Source organism: Crocodylus porosus, unplaced genomic scaffold (genome assembly GCF_001723895.1).
Source record: "Crocodylus porosus isolate Cpor-Errol unplaced genomic scaffold, CroPor_comp1, whole genome shotgun sequence".
Taxonomy (NCBI): domain Eukaryota; kingdom Metazoa; phylum Chordata; order Crocodylia; family Crocodylidae; genus Crocodylus; species Crocodylus porosus.
Window position 1 is genome coordinate 10149113 of NW_017728926.1, and position 12909 is coordinate 10162021.

Consider the following 12909-nt stretch of genomic DNA (forward strand, 5'->3'; position numbering starts at 1 on the left):
AACAGTTATTATCACATTGAAATGGCATACAGAACTGAGATGCTTGTATTCCAGAGGTATAGACATGTGAAAATGTACTGGCTCTCATACACTCTATTTCTTCTTCTTTCCGTGTATAGAGAATAGTGATAAAGAAACTACCTCACTGGAAATGCCATCATTACCAACTTCTGATGGATTGAAAAATCCAGTCCATTCTTCAGGACTAAGTTCCAAGATCTGTAATCCCAGAAATCAGTTACTTGACCGCTCTGTCTCTGCCCCTGCTTCAGCTGGCTCACACAAATCTAGCCTAGCAGAGAAAATTGATCCTGGAGCTGTGAAGTCTTTGGAGTCTTCAGCTGAATGCCAGATTACCCCAGAAAAAGACCATTCTCATCTGTTACACAGTCTTGCTGACCATGCTTCTTCAGCAGACAATGACCAGCAGACAGGAGAAGCGGCTTGTCATGGTCCTAATATCTCGTCACAAAATACACTTGAAAAAACCGCTGCTGCTGATAGTCTAAAGGAAAAGAATACGAAAGCACGCAGCCACGATCTGGAATCTCCTCTAGAGGTGACAAGGGAAGACATGCCTGACACCAGTATGTGTGCACAGCAGACAGTTTCAGCGTTACCTCTGCCTTCAGAACAACTGGAATTGAACCAAATGAATGAGCTTCCTTTACATCTGCAGAGATACGAACCAGTAAATGAACGACATCTGGAGAAGCAGAATGAACCAACTGACCCAGAGTATCCTTGTAACATTGGTGGCCTTGAGTTACCTGCTCTGGGGGAGCAGGGCCTTACAAACATTCAGCCAGAATCCCTTGCTGACTCTCTTGCTGAGAAAAGAGGACACGGACTGGAGAAGGTAGGGCTTTCACTTGAGAGAGAAAATGCCCAAATGTCAGCATCCTGTAGCTGTACGCTTACGGAAACCTTCATGGAAATAGACGTAGGTGAGCAGCCTACAACTGAAGTGCGTGGCTTGTCAAGGGAACAGAGTGCCCAAACTGAGAACATTAGTGCATCTGGTCTGAATATCGACTGTCCTTTGATGGAGATGGAATCATCAAAGCAGGAATCTTCTTTGTCTGAACCTTTGAGTAATCCATTTTCCGCTAGTGATTTACTGTCGCCTGAAAGCAACGTTGAAATGACTGGAATGTGTAATGAGTTCTCTAACTCGGTGGCTGAGAAGAGCTCTTCCTCCTCTGGCATTTGTCAACTACACACTGATCCAGCAGCATCCGCAGAAGAGCCATCTTTGTCTTTAGCATCAGCCTTAAAGGAGCTTCATGAACTCTTGATTATAAATTGTAAAGGAGATTCAAAAAGTCTTGCACCAGAAGAGGATGCCTGTCAGCTGGCAAAGGTCCCTGAAGAGCAAGTACAATGGGAGGAGCTTTCTAAAGATGAACATGGAAACGTGGGTCCAGATGGACAGGACCTAAACGGCTCCTTTCATCAGGAGAGGTTTGAACCGATTAACTCTGAAAGGCCAGCTGAGGAACCACCTTGTCCTGATGAAACTGAAAACATGAGTGTCCAGTTTTTTCATCCCAGCCAGACAGCTGTTGAGAGAGATGCTCTAGAGATACAGACGTCACCAAGTACAAGCGATTCTGTCATTCTGAGCTCAGTTGCGACATCGAATCAAGTACACATGGAGCAGGCAGAAATTGGACCTGAACGGTCATTAAACGACCAACATCCAACCAATCAGACTTTGGCGAAGAATAAATCGTTTCTACCGGAGCTCATGGTGGGTGAAGATGTCCCTCCGAACCTCTTCCCAGGAATGCCCGGAGTAACCGACAGCTCCACAAGTACTGAAGATCTGAGGCCACCCCATCAAATTATAGAGCCACCGCCGCACCCACCCGTCAGCTATCCAGAACTGAGCTCCATAGTTCCTCCACCGTCCCTTTTTCCTGCTGCTGACATCAATCAGATTCTCTGCGCTGGCTTTACCCTGCAGGAAGCTCTCGAGGCTTTGGAACGAGCTGGTGGAAATGCAGACCTTGCTCTTCTCAGTCTGCTAGCCAAGAATATCCGAGTTCCTACATAGCCATGGAAAGGGTGGCCTGACTGGTCTGTTCTTCTAGAGAATGTACCTGAATGGTAGAGTAACCTGCAAGCAAAATGTTGAGCCAGATTTTTAAACGAGCACCATTTATTTGCAGCCAAAGTCCATTTAGCTTTTCTGTTTCTCTTGTTAAATTTGGGCCTTTTAAAACAAACAAACAAAATGTCTTGGCATTGTGTGGACACAGTAGCTTTTAATTCTCCTTAAGATGATGCATACTGGAATAAAATGTAATGTTTTTATTTAAATGTACAGTTTTAGAATGATCTTCAATATTATGAAATAAAAAGCAGAAGCCATTGAGAAAACCATCACCCTGTTCAGCAAAAAGCAGATTGGGAAATGAATTGCATGTGCGTGCATCTACAGCCGAAGCATAGCATGTGATGTTACTGAAAGAGATGCGTACAAGCTAGCTATTCGGTATGGTGCAGACTGAAACAGAGCTTGTCACTGAAGCCTTTTGGATTTGTACCAGTTATCACTCTACTGTGCTTTATAACCTGATATTCATCTGTGATGCTGATGAACAACTGTTGCAGCTACTAGAGGTGTATTGATGTCCATAGGGCTCAGGATCCAAAAACCTTTGCGGGGCAGGAGGCATGTAAACTTGCACTTTTTTTGTGCGTTGAAATCTGAAGCCTAGATTGCCAAAATATTTGACGCTATTGGGCCAGTGTGTTAAAGTTTACAGGGAAAATACTGAGTTTGGTGCTACCAAAAATGAGACAAAGCAACTGACCTGAAGTTATCCTCATGGAGGAAGTGGAAAGGAATTATTTTACCTTTTTAGAGGTGTGCCCACCCCATTTTCCCCCATGCAAAAGAAAAAGTCCAGCCTTCTTAAGCAGAACCCTAATAATGAAATTGCTTAACAAAAGAGATTGCATCTGTTGCTGTGACTTGTCTCTACCCCACACCTAGTTTCACCTTAGTACTTACAAAGGAATTTACTGTAACTGTTCAGTGGATGAATTCTCTATGCACTGAGTAGGAACATGTGATTTAAAGGAATGAAGAAATCCGCTTTGCACTAGTTTATCTCCATGCTTGAGAGGGATTGGCCCCTCGACTGTAGAAATGCTAACTGCAAAAAAACCCTTCTTAGTGGCTTGCAGTGTACTAGTTTAGTACCACTTGATAGGCGAGGGCTCCCCAAGTCAAGCGTTCGTTAAGGTGAACTCGAACCTAGAGCACTGATCTGGCTTCTGTATTACAACCATTGTTGCCTTTTGGGAAGCCCTCACCAAGATCTCTGTCTGTGTAGGACCCACTGAGGCTGTGCTGGGGAGGCCCTTAATTGAGGGATAAAATGCTTTCTTGGGCTGAACTGCTCTTTCTGCTTCTCTACAGAGCCTTATCGTATTATTAGGGAGGGGAAAAGGGAAAAGCATGATAAAACCTGTTACCAAATTGTAAGTAGAAACTTTGATTTAGTCCCATTTGCAGATCTCCGTGAAGTGGTAGCTTCATGTAAAATGTAATCTTTAACTTCCTGCTTCAAGCAAAACAAGCTGAAGTCATAAATCCTCAGTGGCTGGACATCCATCTTCTCAACGCGTTTTGTACTTGTTGGGGAGGGAGGGTTTCACAGGGTCTCAGGCCTGTCCATGTTTGTTCTTGCTTAGATTAACTGCATATATGTATTTGGGGCTTTCATGGGAGCTGATTTACAAAAACACGTGTATTCTGTCGGACTGCATAGGCTTCTGTGAATTTCTGATGTCAGTGATGAAAGGTTTGACAGATCTTTTTAGGTACCTAGGTAGTCAGGAAAGCCTTTGGAACAAATAAAAAGCTTTGAGGAATCCTGTGAACAGCTAATAGATTTTTCACTGAATTGTGAGTATGTAACCTAGGCAAAATCAGTTTATTTTAGACTCTGTTTGAGTTGAGATCTTGAAGAAATGCAGGTGTTTCACAATGTTTCCCATGCAGATCATGACAGTAAGTCCCTGATAAAATACTTTGGTATTCTACGTACGGCAAGCATCCCAGAGACCGCAGTACCTCCTGTAGCGTCTCAGGCCATTATTGCAGAACTGTCCTAACAAGTGCTCTAAGGAGACAAGATGCACTGCTATATCCATCGCTACTTGCATCCAATTCACTAGGCTGAAAGCAGCAACTAAGGGCAAAGTTCTTCCGACACAGTGTCCTCAAACTCAAGAGCTAGGTTCTCCTCCTGTGTATGTTCATACAGCCCCATGGTTTTTGAGTGGGGAGCTCCTTGAGGAGGCTGTCAGCTGGTGTAGCTCCACTGAAGACACTGAAGGTCTGCCCTCTTGTGCATATCTAGAAGCTGACTTTGTGCTTTAGCACGCAGATTGATTTACTGCCAGCTCCTTCATATGTCAGACGGGCATCATTCAGTGTTATAATGGCCCTTTCCCTATTTGCATTTTATTTTGTAGAAGCAACTGCTAATAGCTAGATGAAGTGCGGCTGCCTTGCACCAAAACGGTTAAAGGGTCTGATTTAATCTTTTAAGTGGCCACGTTTACTTAGAGATTGCACATGCCGACATTATGCTGTAGAAGCTTTAGAGCATCAGCCAATTTGCTTCAATACTCAGTTTTATGCTTTGTCAAAGCTATTGTAGGTTAAGGGATTTTTTTTTAATGTTTTTTTTTAATCTGTCTTTCTGCGAAAGCTTTTTTTGAGAATAGATGCTAATTAAGACTGTGTTAGAATTTCCTCTGTAGCTTCCTCTGAACTGCTAGAAAAAGACTGATGGCTAGAAACCGTTGAGCTTCAAGCTGTAAAATAACCCTACCAATATTAACTAAGATCAGTCCAAGCCTGGTGATTTAATCTCTGTTACGTGAAACCCTGCTTTGAGTGAGCAATGCTACTGAATTAAAACAGAATGATTTGGGGTCTTTAGAAACAAGATTTGATAACAACGGTAAAATTTCATGTTTTGGAGATTTCAAACGTCTTAAAGGCACGTTGCTCATCTAGTGGAATGTATACGGTTTTCCTTGGATGCTAAGAACTGTTGTACGCTGTTTTATTGTGTAGTAGGTGCTTTCCCTGTTCCCTAGCTCTGTACAATGTATTGTGTGGAGTCAGATGTTCGATAATAGTGAGAGGAGAGATTGCATATATTTGTCATCTTCAAAGAGATTTTGTCCCTCCCCTGCTCCCAAAAAACAAAACAAAACACACACACAACCCCCCCCCCCGCAGACTTCCTGTCCCTTAAAAGAAGAGCTCACACTTAATTTACCATGAAGCTGCCTTCCTCTCCAAATTGAGAGGGTAATCATCCAACCTGCCTAAACGAAATGCTATTTGATCTCTTTCTGAAGATTGAAGCATCATATATAGTTAATGCTGCATACCTCCAACAGGAGATATAATGATGGTGATACAGTTGTAAAATCAGAAGCTTATGCTCATATTGAAGTTCATCTGTTGGAAGGTAATGAGGATGGGTGTAGAGAAAAGCCAGTGGGAAAGGTAGAAGTACTTTTTTTGGACTAGATACCAGCCAGAAGTGTCTGGGCACGCTTTGTTGTGACTTGTTTGCTTTTTAATTCACACCAAAAAAACTGAATGTTTTCAAATTGTAATTCAGCACTCATTGATAGCCTTGGCAGGGGCACCAGCTAGTGAATGAGCCACAAAATCAAAGACTCTTTCCATATTGATTCCGTTTGTATAGTGCCTTACCTCAAAGGGTCTTGAGATTGTGCAATGATTGAGTTAAACCTCATAACACCTTGGTGAAAGATGGAACAGTTTACCCTTACTCTGCAAATAAGGGACATGTGGCCCCAAGTGCTGTCTGTCTTTCCAGGATACCAGGAAGTCCCATAGTAGCCTTTGGCAAGTTACTTAACCAGATCTGCTTATGCCATATGTCAAGGGCGAGGGGATATTTCTCCCATTTAGAGGTGTTAACACTGCCAAAGATTGTAAAGCCCCATAGTGTTTTTGGACATAAAATGCTGTGGAAGGGAAGATTAGTAGTGGGTTGGAGGACAAGAAGCTCCCTGGTGGATTTAGGCTCCAGGGCATTTGCCTTTTTCTGATTCTACCTGTTCCTTTCCCTCTTAGTGTGCAACTCCTGCAGAGAGAGGGACTGTGGTATGGATATGCTGGTCTCTGCCTGGCTATCCTTCAGTCTTTGCACTCCATTGTTTCCTCCCCTTTCACCTCTCAGTCCCTGGCTTCTCCTCTCCGATTTGCTGGCTCAAGAGCGTTCTCCAAGGAAGGCTGAATTCAGATCATTGCTGCCTCAATTCAGGCAAAAAGGGAGATGGATGTGGTCACTCCCGATCTGAAACCCCAGTGCAGCACCACAGCTGGGTCCGACTTGGGTCATCCAGATGAGAGCAGTGGTGCATCCCTCAACCAGCATCCCCCCTGTCCATTCCTAGTCTAGAGCTTCTTACGTATTTTGCCACAACCCTGTAAATCTGCCAGTTGTCTCAATTTTAACCCCCAGAGCCCCTCTTGTTCCACTTGGAGGAAAACCCTTCAGGAGCTATCTGGGCTCTCCTATCTTGAGCTGAGCTGGGGATATAGCTAGGCCTTGGCACCATGCACAGAGATTTAGCCCAGAGTGCCTGCTTGGTTCCTCAGTAATTGCATAAAATACCTAAGTGATAAATGAGCCTCATGCTAAAGCAGGGCTTTTGCTACTCTTCCAACCTTATACTTGCTTACTCTTTGGCAAAGTAGTCAGGACACTATGACAGTGTGTCTGGGACTACACTCTCACCCAGGAGACCCCTTCCAGCCCTGTGGCCCTACTTCCAGGTGTCTGTGTACGGGACGTGTATCATTTCTGCTATTTATTGGCCCAAATGAATTTCATTTTTCTATGGAACAAAGCAACGATTGAAAGCTGCTTAATACAAATTCCAGTGCCTTTGGAAACCCCCCATGTTCATGGTCGTTGTTCCCTGGTATTTCTGCAGCCCTTCTGCTAGTCTGCTTTTCTTTTACCTTCTGGGATATGTTCTTTAAAATAAAAAGTGGGGGGGAGAATAGAAGAATGGCATTGAAATAATTGTCTCACCCCTTATTTAATGCTGGATGCATAGTGTTATGACATTGAAAGGCTCTAGATCATTTTAGGGGCAAAATAGTAACGCCTCAAGCTGACTTCTGCACAAGAGGATGGTGAAAGGGATATATATGACCAGGGAAAGGCTGGGTGAGGAGAACAGGCCTTTGCCTTACCAGGTAGAGCTGAAGCCATCAGTCTTATGGGCAAGTGATGCTTTTGATCCAGAGCGCTCCTTGCTTACAGGGAGAACGGCTTTAAGACAAAATGGCAGCCCACGAGGCAGGGATCCTTTGGTCACTTCCCTCTAGGTTGGAGCGGGATTTACTAAGATTGTAAAGCCGAGACGCCAACAACCCGCTTGGGTTGCAGAAAAGACTGTCAGCAAATTCATATAGTGAGGACTTTGCCATTCATTAGCAGACGCTTCCAAGAAGCACTGAAACGTCAACCAGTTCGATACTTGCCACCTTTTCATCAGCCCCAAAAGATGTGGCAGTGACCCGTGGTGTGGGTACCTGCCGTTGGGTAGGGTTAAAAGAGGCTGGCGGATCGCTTGCGGGTCCTGCAGCTGCTGCTGCCTTTGAGCTGTCTGCGGGTAGAGGACTTACAGGATCCCAGGCTGTTCTTTGGCATCTCGTAGATGTATTTATTTTGCTTTTCGTCTTAGTCTTTCTCAGTGATTTTAATCGTAGCTCAGAGTAGGGTATATTTAACCTTGCTCATTGAATGCAGAACTTGAATTTTTTTAATTTTAATGTTCTTTTTTCAACTCCCTGCCATTCCCGAGTAGAACAGGCGACAGAACCGGAGAGGTTTGTTTACCAGACTTGGACTTCTTGCCAAATAGCATTTGTAGCTCTACTGGAAATTCAAAGAAAAAAAAAATGGTTAGGGTTTCCCCTGATCGCTGCAATCTAGCGTGGGAAATGTGATTTATTTTGTATATGACATTCCCTTTTAAAACATTAGAAATGCTTTTTTTTCCTGCAGTTTTTTGTACATCTAGCTTAGCCTGTAACCCAGATGTCTAGCAGCTGGGTTTTTATTTGACTGATGCTTTTTTAGCTTAAGAGTTTTCCAAACTCAGTTAAGGAACTTGAGGGACTCAATACTCAGGAACCCTAAAGCTGGTTGCATTTGTGTCATTTATTCTTCTGGGCTGAACACACGGCTGTTCTCGCAGCAGGGTGACTGCGTGGGAGGAGGGGTGGCTTGATCAGGTAAGGGGATGTGGTTCTGCCCTAAGTAATACACACTTGATTCATTATTTTGATTTTTTTTTTTAAATATCGGGGGACTGTTTCTCAAGAAAATTGATGTGTAAAAAAATTTGATATTTAAAAAAATAAACAAATTTTATCATAATGTCGTCTGGTTAGTTTGTTCAATGCACCAATAAATTGTTGGGGTTTTTTGTTCTGAGATTTATCATATCCACTGTCAGCCTCCCTGCTTTAAGTTTTTACCCCTGCTTCCTACCAAGGCACATGTGATTTCCTTGTAAAAAATATTTGTTTTGAACAGTAATGTGATTAATATAAATTTAGAGGGTTAGAAAAATGGTTTATGAATAGCTGGAAATAGTGTAAATATTCTTCCTACTTGGATGTGGCATAAAGTCAAACCACGTGTGCAAAGTGTTACGTGCAGATTGGCTTCAGCTTGTTGCACAGACTCTGTGACTGCATCCCTCCACCTCCCTATGCAAATAGCTGATTTCTAATCAGGTGGGAAGACAGTACATTTTGGAAATGTTAATCTTTTCTAAAATCTTTTAAAAACATGTAGATGCATTTAGAAGCTCATCTTTAAAAGGTTGTTTTCATTTGAAGTAAGGGAGAAATCTCATTTTCATATAAAAAAAACAAGAAAATGTACTTAATGTGTGGCTTGTGATGCTTATCCTCTCTTTCCTTCACGTACAATTTTAAGCCTAAAACATTAAAAAAAACCCGCTCCCTGACCAGTGTGTTACATTCCTGTAAAGGGGATCCGAGTATTCAATATCCAATGGGGGCCTTAGGGTTGTTGGGGCCCTGGGCAAGAGGGTCATTTGGGGCCCCTTAGAGGCTTAATTTTGATGCCCTATAAGCAAATGGGACATTTGCTGCAAAACGTTGGGGTTGGGTTTGCCCTCCCCCAAGGCCACCACTGCAGTATCCAAACGGCCACCGCTGTCATGTCCGAACGACTCAGTGGAGAAGCTACCTGGTCCAGTGGCTAAGGGTTGATCCATAGTACCCAGGTTTTAATCTCGTCTCTGCTCCTGACTTGTCAGGTGCGTGACTTCAGGGAACTCACCTCCCACGCCTGTGCCTGTTTTCTCTCCCACCTGATGCCTGTCTTAGTAAAAGAGTCCTTGCTCCAGTGTGTGTGGGATGGCACTCACTGCCTGGGCCCTTGAATGCTACCGTAGTATAACAGTACTGCCGCTGCAGTTGGAAAGGGAGATGAAACGAAGGGGCTTATTCCTTGGTTCCAGCCTGGATCTTTTATTCCAAGCTTTCACCAGCTTCTTTCCCGATCCATTCCCCCCCAGCCGGTTCTCCCACGGCCTCAGCAGACTTGTGAAACTGGCTGGGACAGTCTGGTAAAAGCATTATGCAAATAGGGTTTGCCTCAAGAAGCTGGCACGCTTGCTCAGTGATCTGTGCCAGAGCGTCAGCCAGCCCACTGAGTTACCCTGCCAAGAAAATATTTACTGGTTACGGAAAACAGCATAAACTAAACGCATCTGTGTCACTGAAAATGGAGAGTGAAATCGGTCACCAGCCCTCCTGGTTAAGTGCCGTGGGCAGAGGTGCCAGTCCTGGAGCCAGGTTATCATAAATTGGAGCCCCAAAAGGCATGCAGTTGTTCAAACAAGAATAATGAGGAGATGCTTTTTAAATAGCGGTTTGTCTTCTGTTTTAATGCCACCTTGCCCTCCTCCAATACATGCGACAGCTAGAGGTGGGCAGTCCATCCTTATGTGCCCCAAACATGCAGGCACTGCACCAGTTCCCCTTCCTCCCACTGCCAGAGCCCCCACACGCCGCCTCCTTGGCCCCACCAGACTTGCAGAGCCTCCCAGGTCCTTAGGAAGGTTTTTGCAGCTGCTCTGGGCTCTGGTTTGTAGGTCTAATTGTAATGCATTTTTCTGCCCTGCCCAAAATATGGCCTATTTTTGTTTTATAATTTGGTCTGCGACCGTTCCAAACCAGTTGTATTCTTCTCCGAAAGAGCAGCTTTGGGCCTAAATAGCCCCCTCGCCCAATATCCTTTACTGCAATTTAAGGAGACAACTTGTTAAAACTTGAAAGCCATCTTCACAGGTGGAGAGAAGGACTTGCTAGAGATCAGGAACGAGATCCGGTGCCTTTTTGCCTTCAGAGCACCAGTTCAAATCTACCCAGATCTCCAAGCAGTCTAATCCCACGAGATCCTGAGTGATCTCAATTCTCCTTCGAGTTGTTAGGGTGAGGGTTAGATTAGCTTGAGTAACAGAGAAGTGCTTAGTACGTACACAGGCCAGTTCTTCAAGGACAATATGAAAGTCTCATGCCTGGGGTGGCCGTCATAGATGACTCTTTCCTCTATCGATATTAAACCCAACAGCTTGATGTCCTCTATTTTTCTCTTCAAGGGAAAAATTTCTTCAAGAGAAAAGTAGAGGACATCAAGGTGTTGGGTTTCATATCAATAGAGGACAGAGGACAACCGAGCTGACCTCTATGATGGCCACCCTACTCATGCCCCTCAGGCAGACTGTATGGTATTCTCAGTAGAGAGATTACACAATGAACAGACTGAAGCGATGCTCCTCTTGGTTTCACTCCTACAGGTAGCTGCAGGTCTAGATTGGTGCATGTTGCCCAGGAAGGGAGTCTGTCTTATGCTGTTCTGGTAGTCGATTTCATTTTATCTTTTTATTAAATTCATCTGTGTTCCAAGCCAAAATAGCCAAATCAAATTCCAAATTCATAAGGCAGTCCAGAACCACAAGTGGCCCTACTACCAGAAAACATCCTCCACCCCACCTGGGGCCGCAGATGTTTCCAAATCCTTTGGTGAGCATCCTACACGCAGGCGCGAGCCCGGAGGCTTGGGGTCCGGATGCCCTCAGCCATACGGCTGCGGGAGCAAGATAGGGAGTAGGCCTGTGTGAGTAGGCTTTGGATCCGGCCGCTTCGGATGCCAGGGATCTGATCTGGAGCTCCGGACCAGCTTTCTACTTCGATCTAGCCAAGGCGGCTCCGAAGCTGCCTCGGAGATCTGGCCATAGGCTATAATGGGGAATCAATGAAATATGTGTTACACCACAGCGGGGTCAAAACTGCAGGAAATAATCAATACAGACAATCAATGGCCCCAAGACGGACACAGTTGCACGAGTACCCTTGTCACAAGTTTTGCTTGTCAGCAGCTAGGGATCTGTGGCAGCTGGCAGGCATCATGGCTGCAGCAGGGGCCACCATCCCTACAGCTGTCACCCCGCTGCGCCTTAACACACGCAGCGCCACCCATGGCACGAGTTTTGCCTGTCAACAGCTTGAGGGGCAGTTCCCCCAAGCCCCTGCACCCAGCTCCCTGAAACCTGGCAGGCTTCATGCTCTCAGCAGAGGCTACCATCCCTGCAAGTTTAATCCAAATCAGACAAAAAACCAACAAAGTTACAGATATTTCATTGATCCCCCCATTATACCCTATGGCCGGATTTCCGAGGCAGTTCGGAAAGCCTAACGAAGCCAGCGCTTCGGTCTGGACATGCTGCTTCAGACACCAAAGTGTCCCCAGAGCGCAGTCCAAATCCTTGCACAGCCCTGGTGGGGAGGAGTCTCCCCTTTCCATAAAGTGGGCTTAAACCCGCTGCGCCTCGGCGGGTCCTGAACGATGCCAGAAGAGCAGTTCTCCCCGGCTGTGCTACAGGAGAGCTGCCTTCACGGACACAGTCTTTCCCCTGCCAGGTTACCGACAGATGCTTCCGCTGCCAGATTAATGGAGCGCCACAGATGGTTAAGGCTAGGCGAGATTAGTAGGACCTCTGGTTAGGAGGCCAAACAACATCCCTGGTAATAACTGCAGCGAGCCTATGGCTTCTGTTGGAGGCTCAGGATGGTATATGGCAGTCTGGATTTAGATTTGGTCCCTATGTAAATGATCCCAGGAGTTAATTGCCCTCACTGTTAAAAATGTGCCCTTTTCTAAGCTGACTGCATCTCGTTCTGCCTCCATCCGCCGGGGCTGGCTCGGTCTCCAGGGCTCTGGCACGCTTCACCCACGCCGTGCTTGCTTTGTGGCCATTACCCCCTTTCGTATGACTATGAATTGGGCTTCATCCAGGGAGGGGCAGCATCGCAGGCCTAGGCATAGCCCCTCCTTGCAGCAGGGTGCTTTGGCATGTGCATAATTCAAGCTCTCCCCCTGCAACCCCTTTAGCAAAGGGGGGGTGAGCTGGGGTAACCTGTCGCTGAAATGAGGCGGGACGAGCTCGGGCCGCGCGACATTTCCTCGGGTCACTGAAGAGAGGAACCAGGCCCGGCCGCCACCAAACCCTCGGGCGAGAAGAGCAGCCGGGTCCCGCCCCGCTCGCGCGGATGGGATTCAGGAGCCGGAGGGATTATAACGGGCCGAACAGGCAATGCTGCGGGTTTCCGCCGCTGTGGTGCTCGGGACCTCTCCCGGCAGGCCGCGCTTCGCACGCCGGGCCCGGCCTCCTCGTCTCGGGCAGCGCGGGCGAGAGCCGGCCCGGGGAGAGCGGGCGGCACGGCCGCGGCTGCGCGGCACACCACGTCTGCACACGTGCGAGCCCCGCTGGGGCGGCCCG

The 12909-nt window shown here is 46.1% G+C and overlaps 1 protein-coding gene and 1 long non-coding RNA gene across 3 annotated transcripts in view; one reads left to right on the plus strand and one right to left on the minus strand.

The window, feature by feature from the left end:
• The window catches only part of LOC109314315 (protein DDI1 homolog 2), a 34807-nt gene extending 27461 nt beyond the window's left edge, over positions 1–7346 (plus strand). The window contains exon 9 of one of the 2 annotated variants that reach the window (XM_019541421.1): positions 120–7346. In XM_019541421.1, coding sequence (XP_019396966.1) covers positions 120–2059 — 1940 coding nt within the window. In that variant the 3' untranslated portion in view covers positions 2060–7346. The remainder of the gene's footprint in view (positions 1–119) is intronic. The other variant, XM_019541422.1, reaches the window with a different exon arrangement.
• Positions 7347–11025: 3679 nt separating this feature from the next.
• LOC109314317 lies at positions 11026–12883 on the minus strand. The gene is made up of 2 exons (XR_002102265.1): positions 12267–12883; positions 11026–11368 (listed from the first exon to the last, which is right to left on the minus strand). It is a non-coding gene; the product is annotated as an uncharacterized LOC109314317 (long non-coding RNA).
• Positions 12884–12909: the final 26 nt, after the last annotated feature.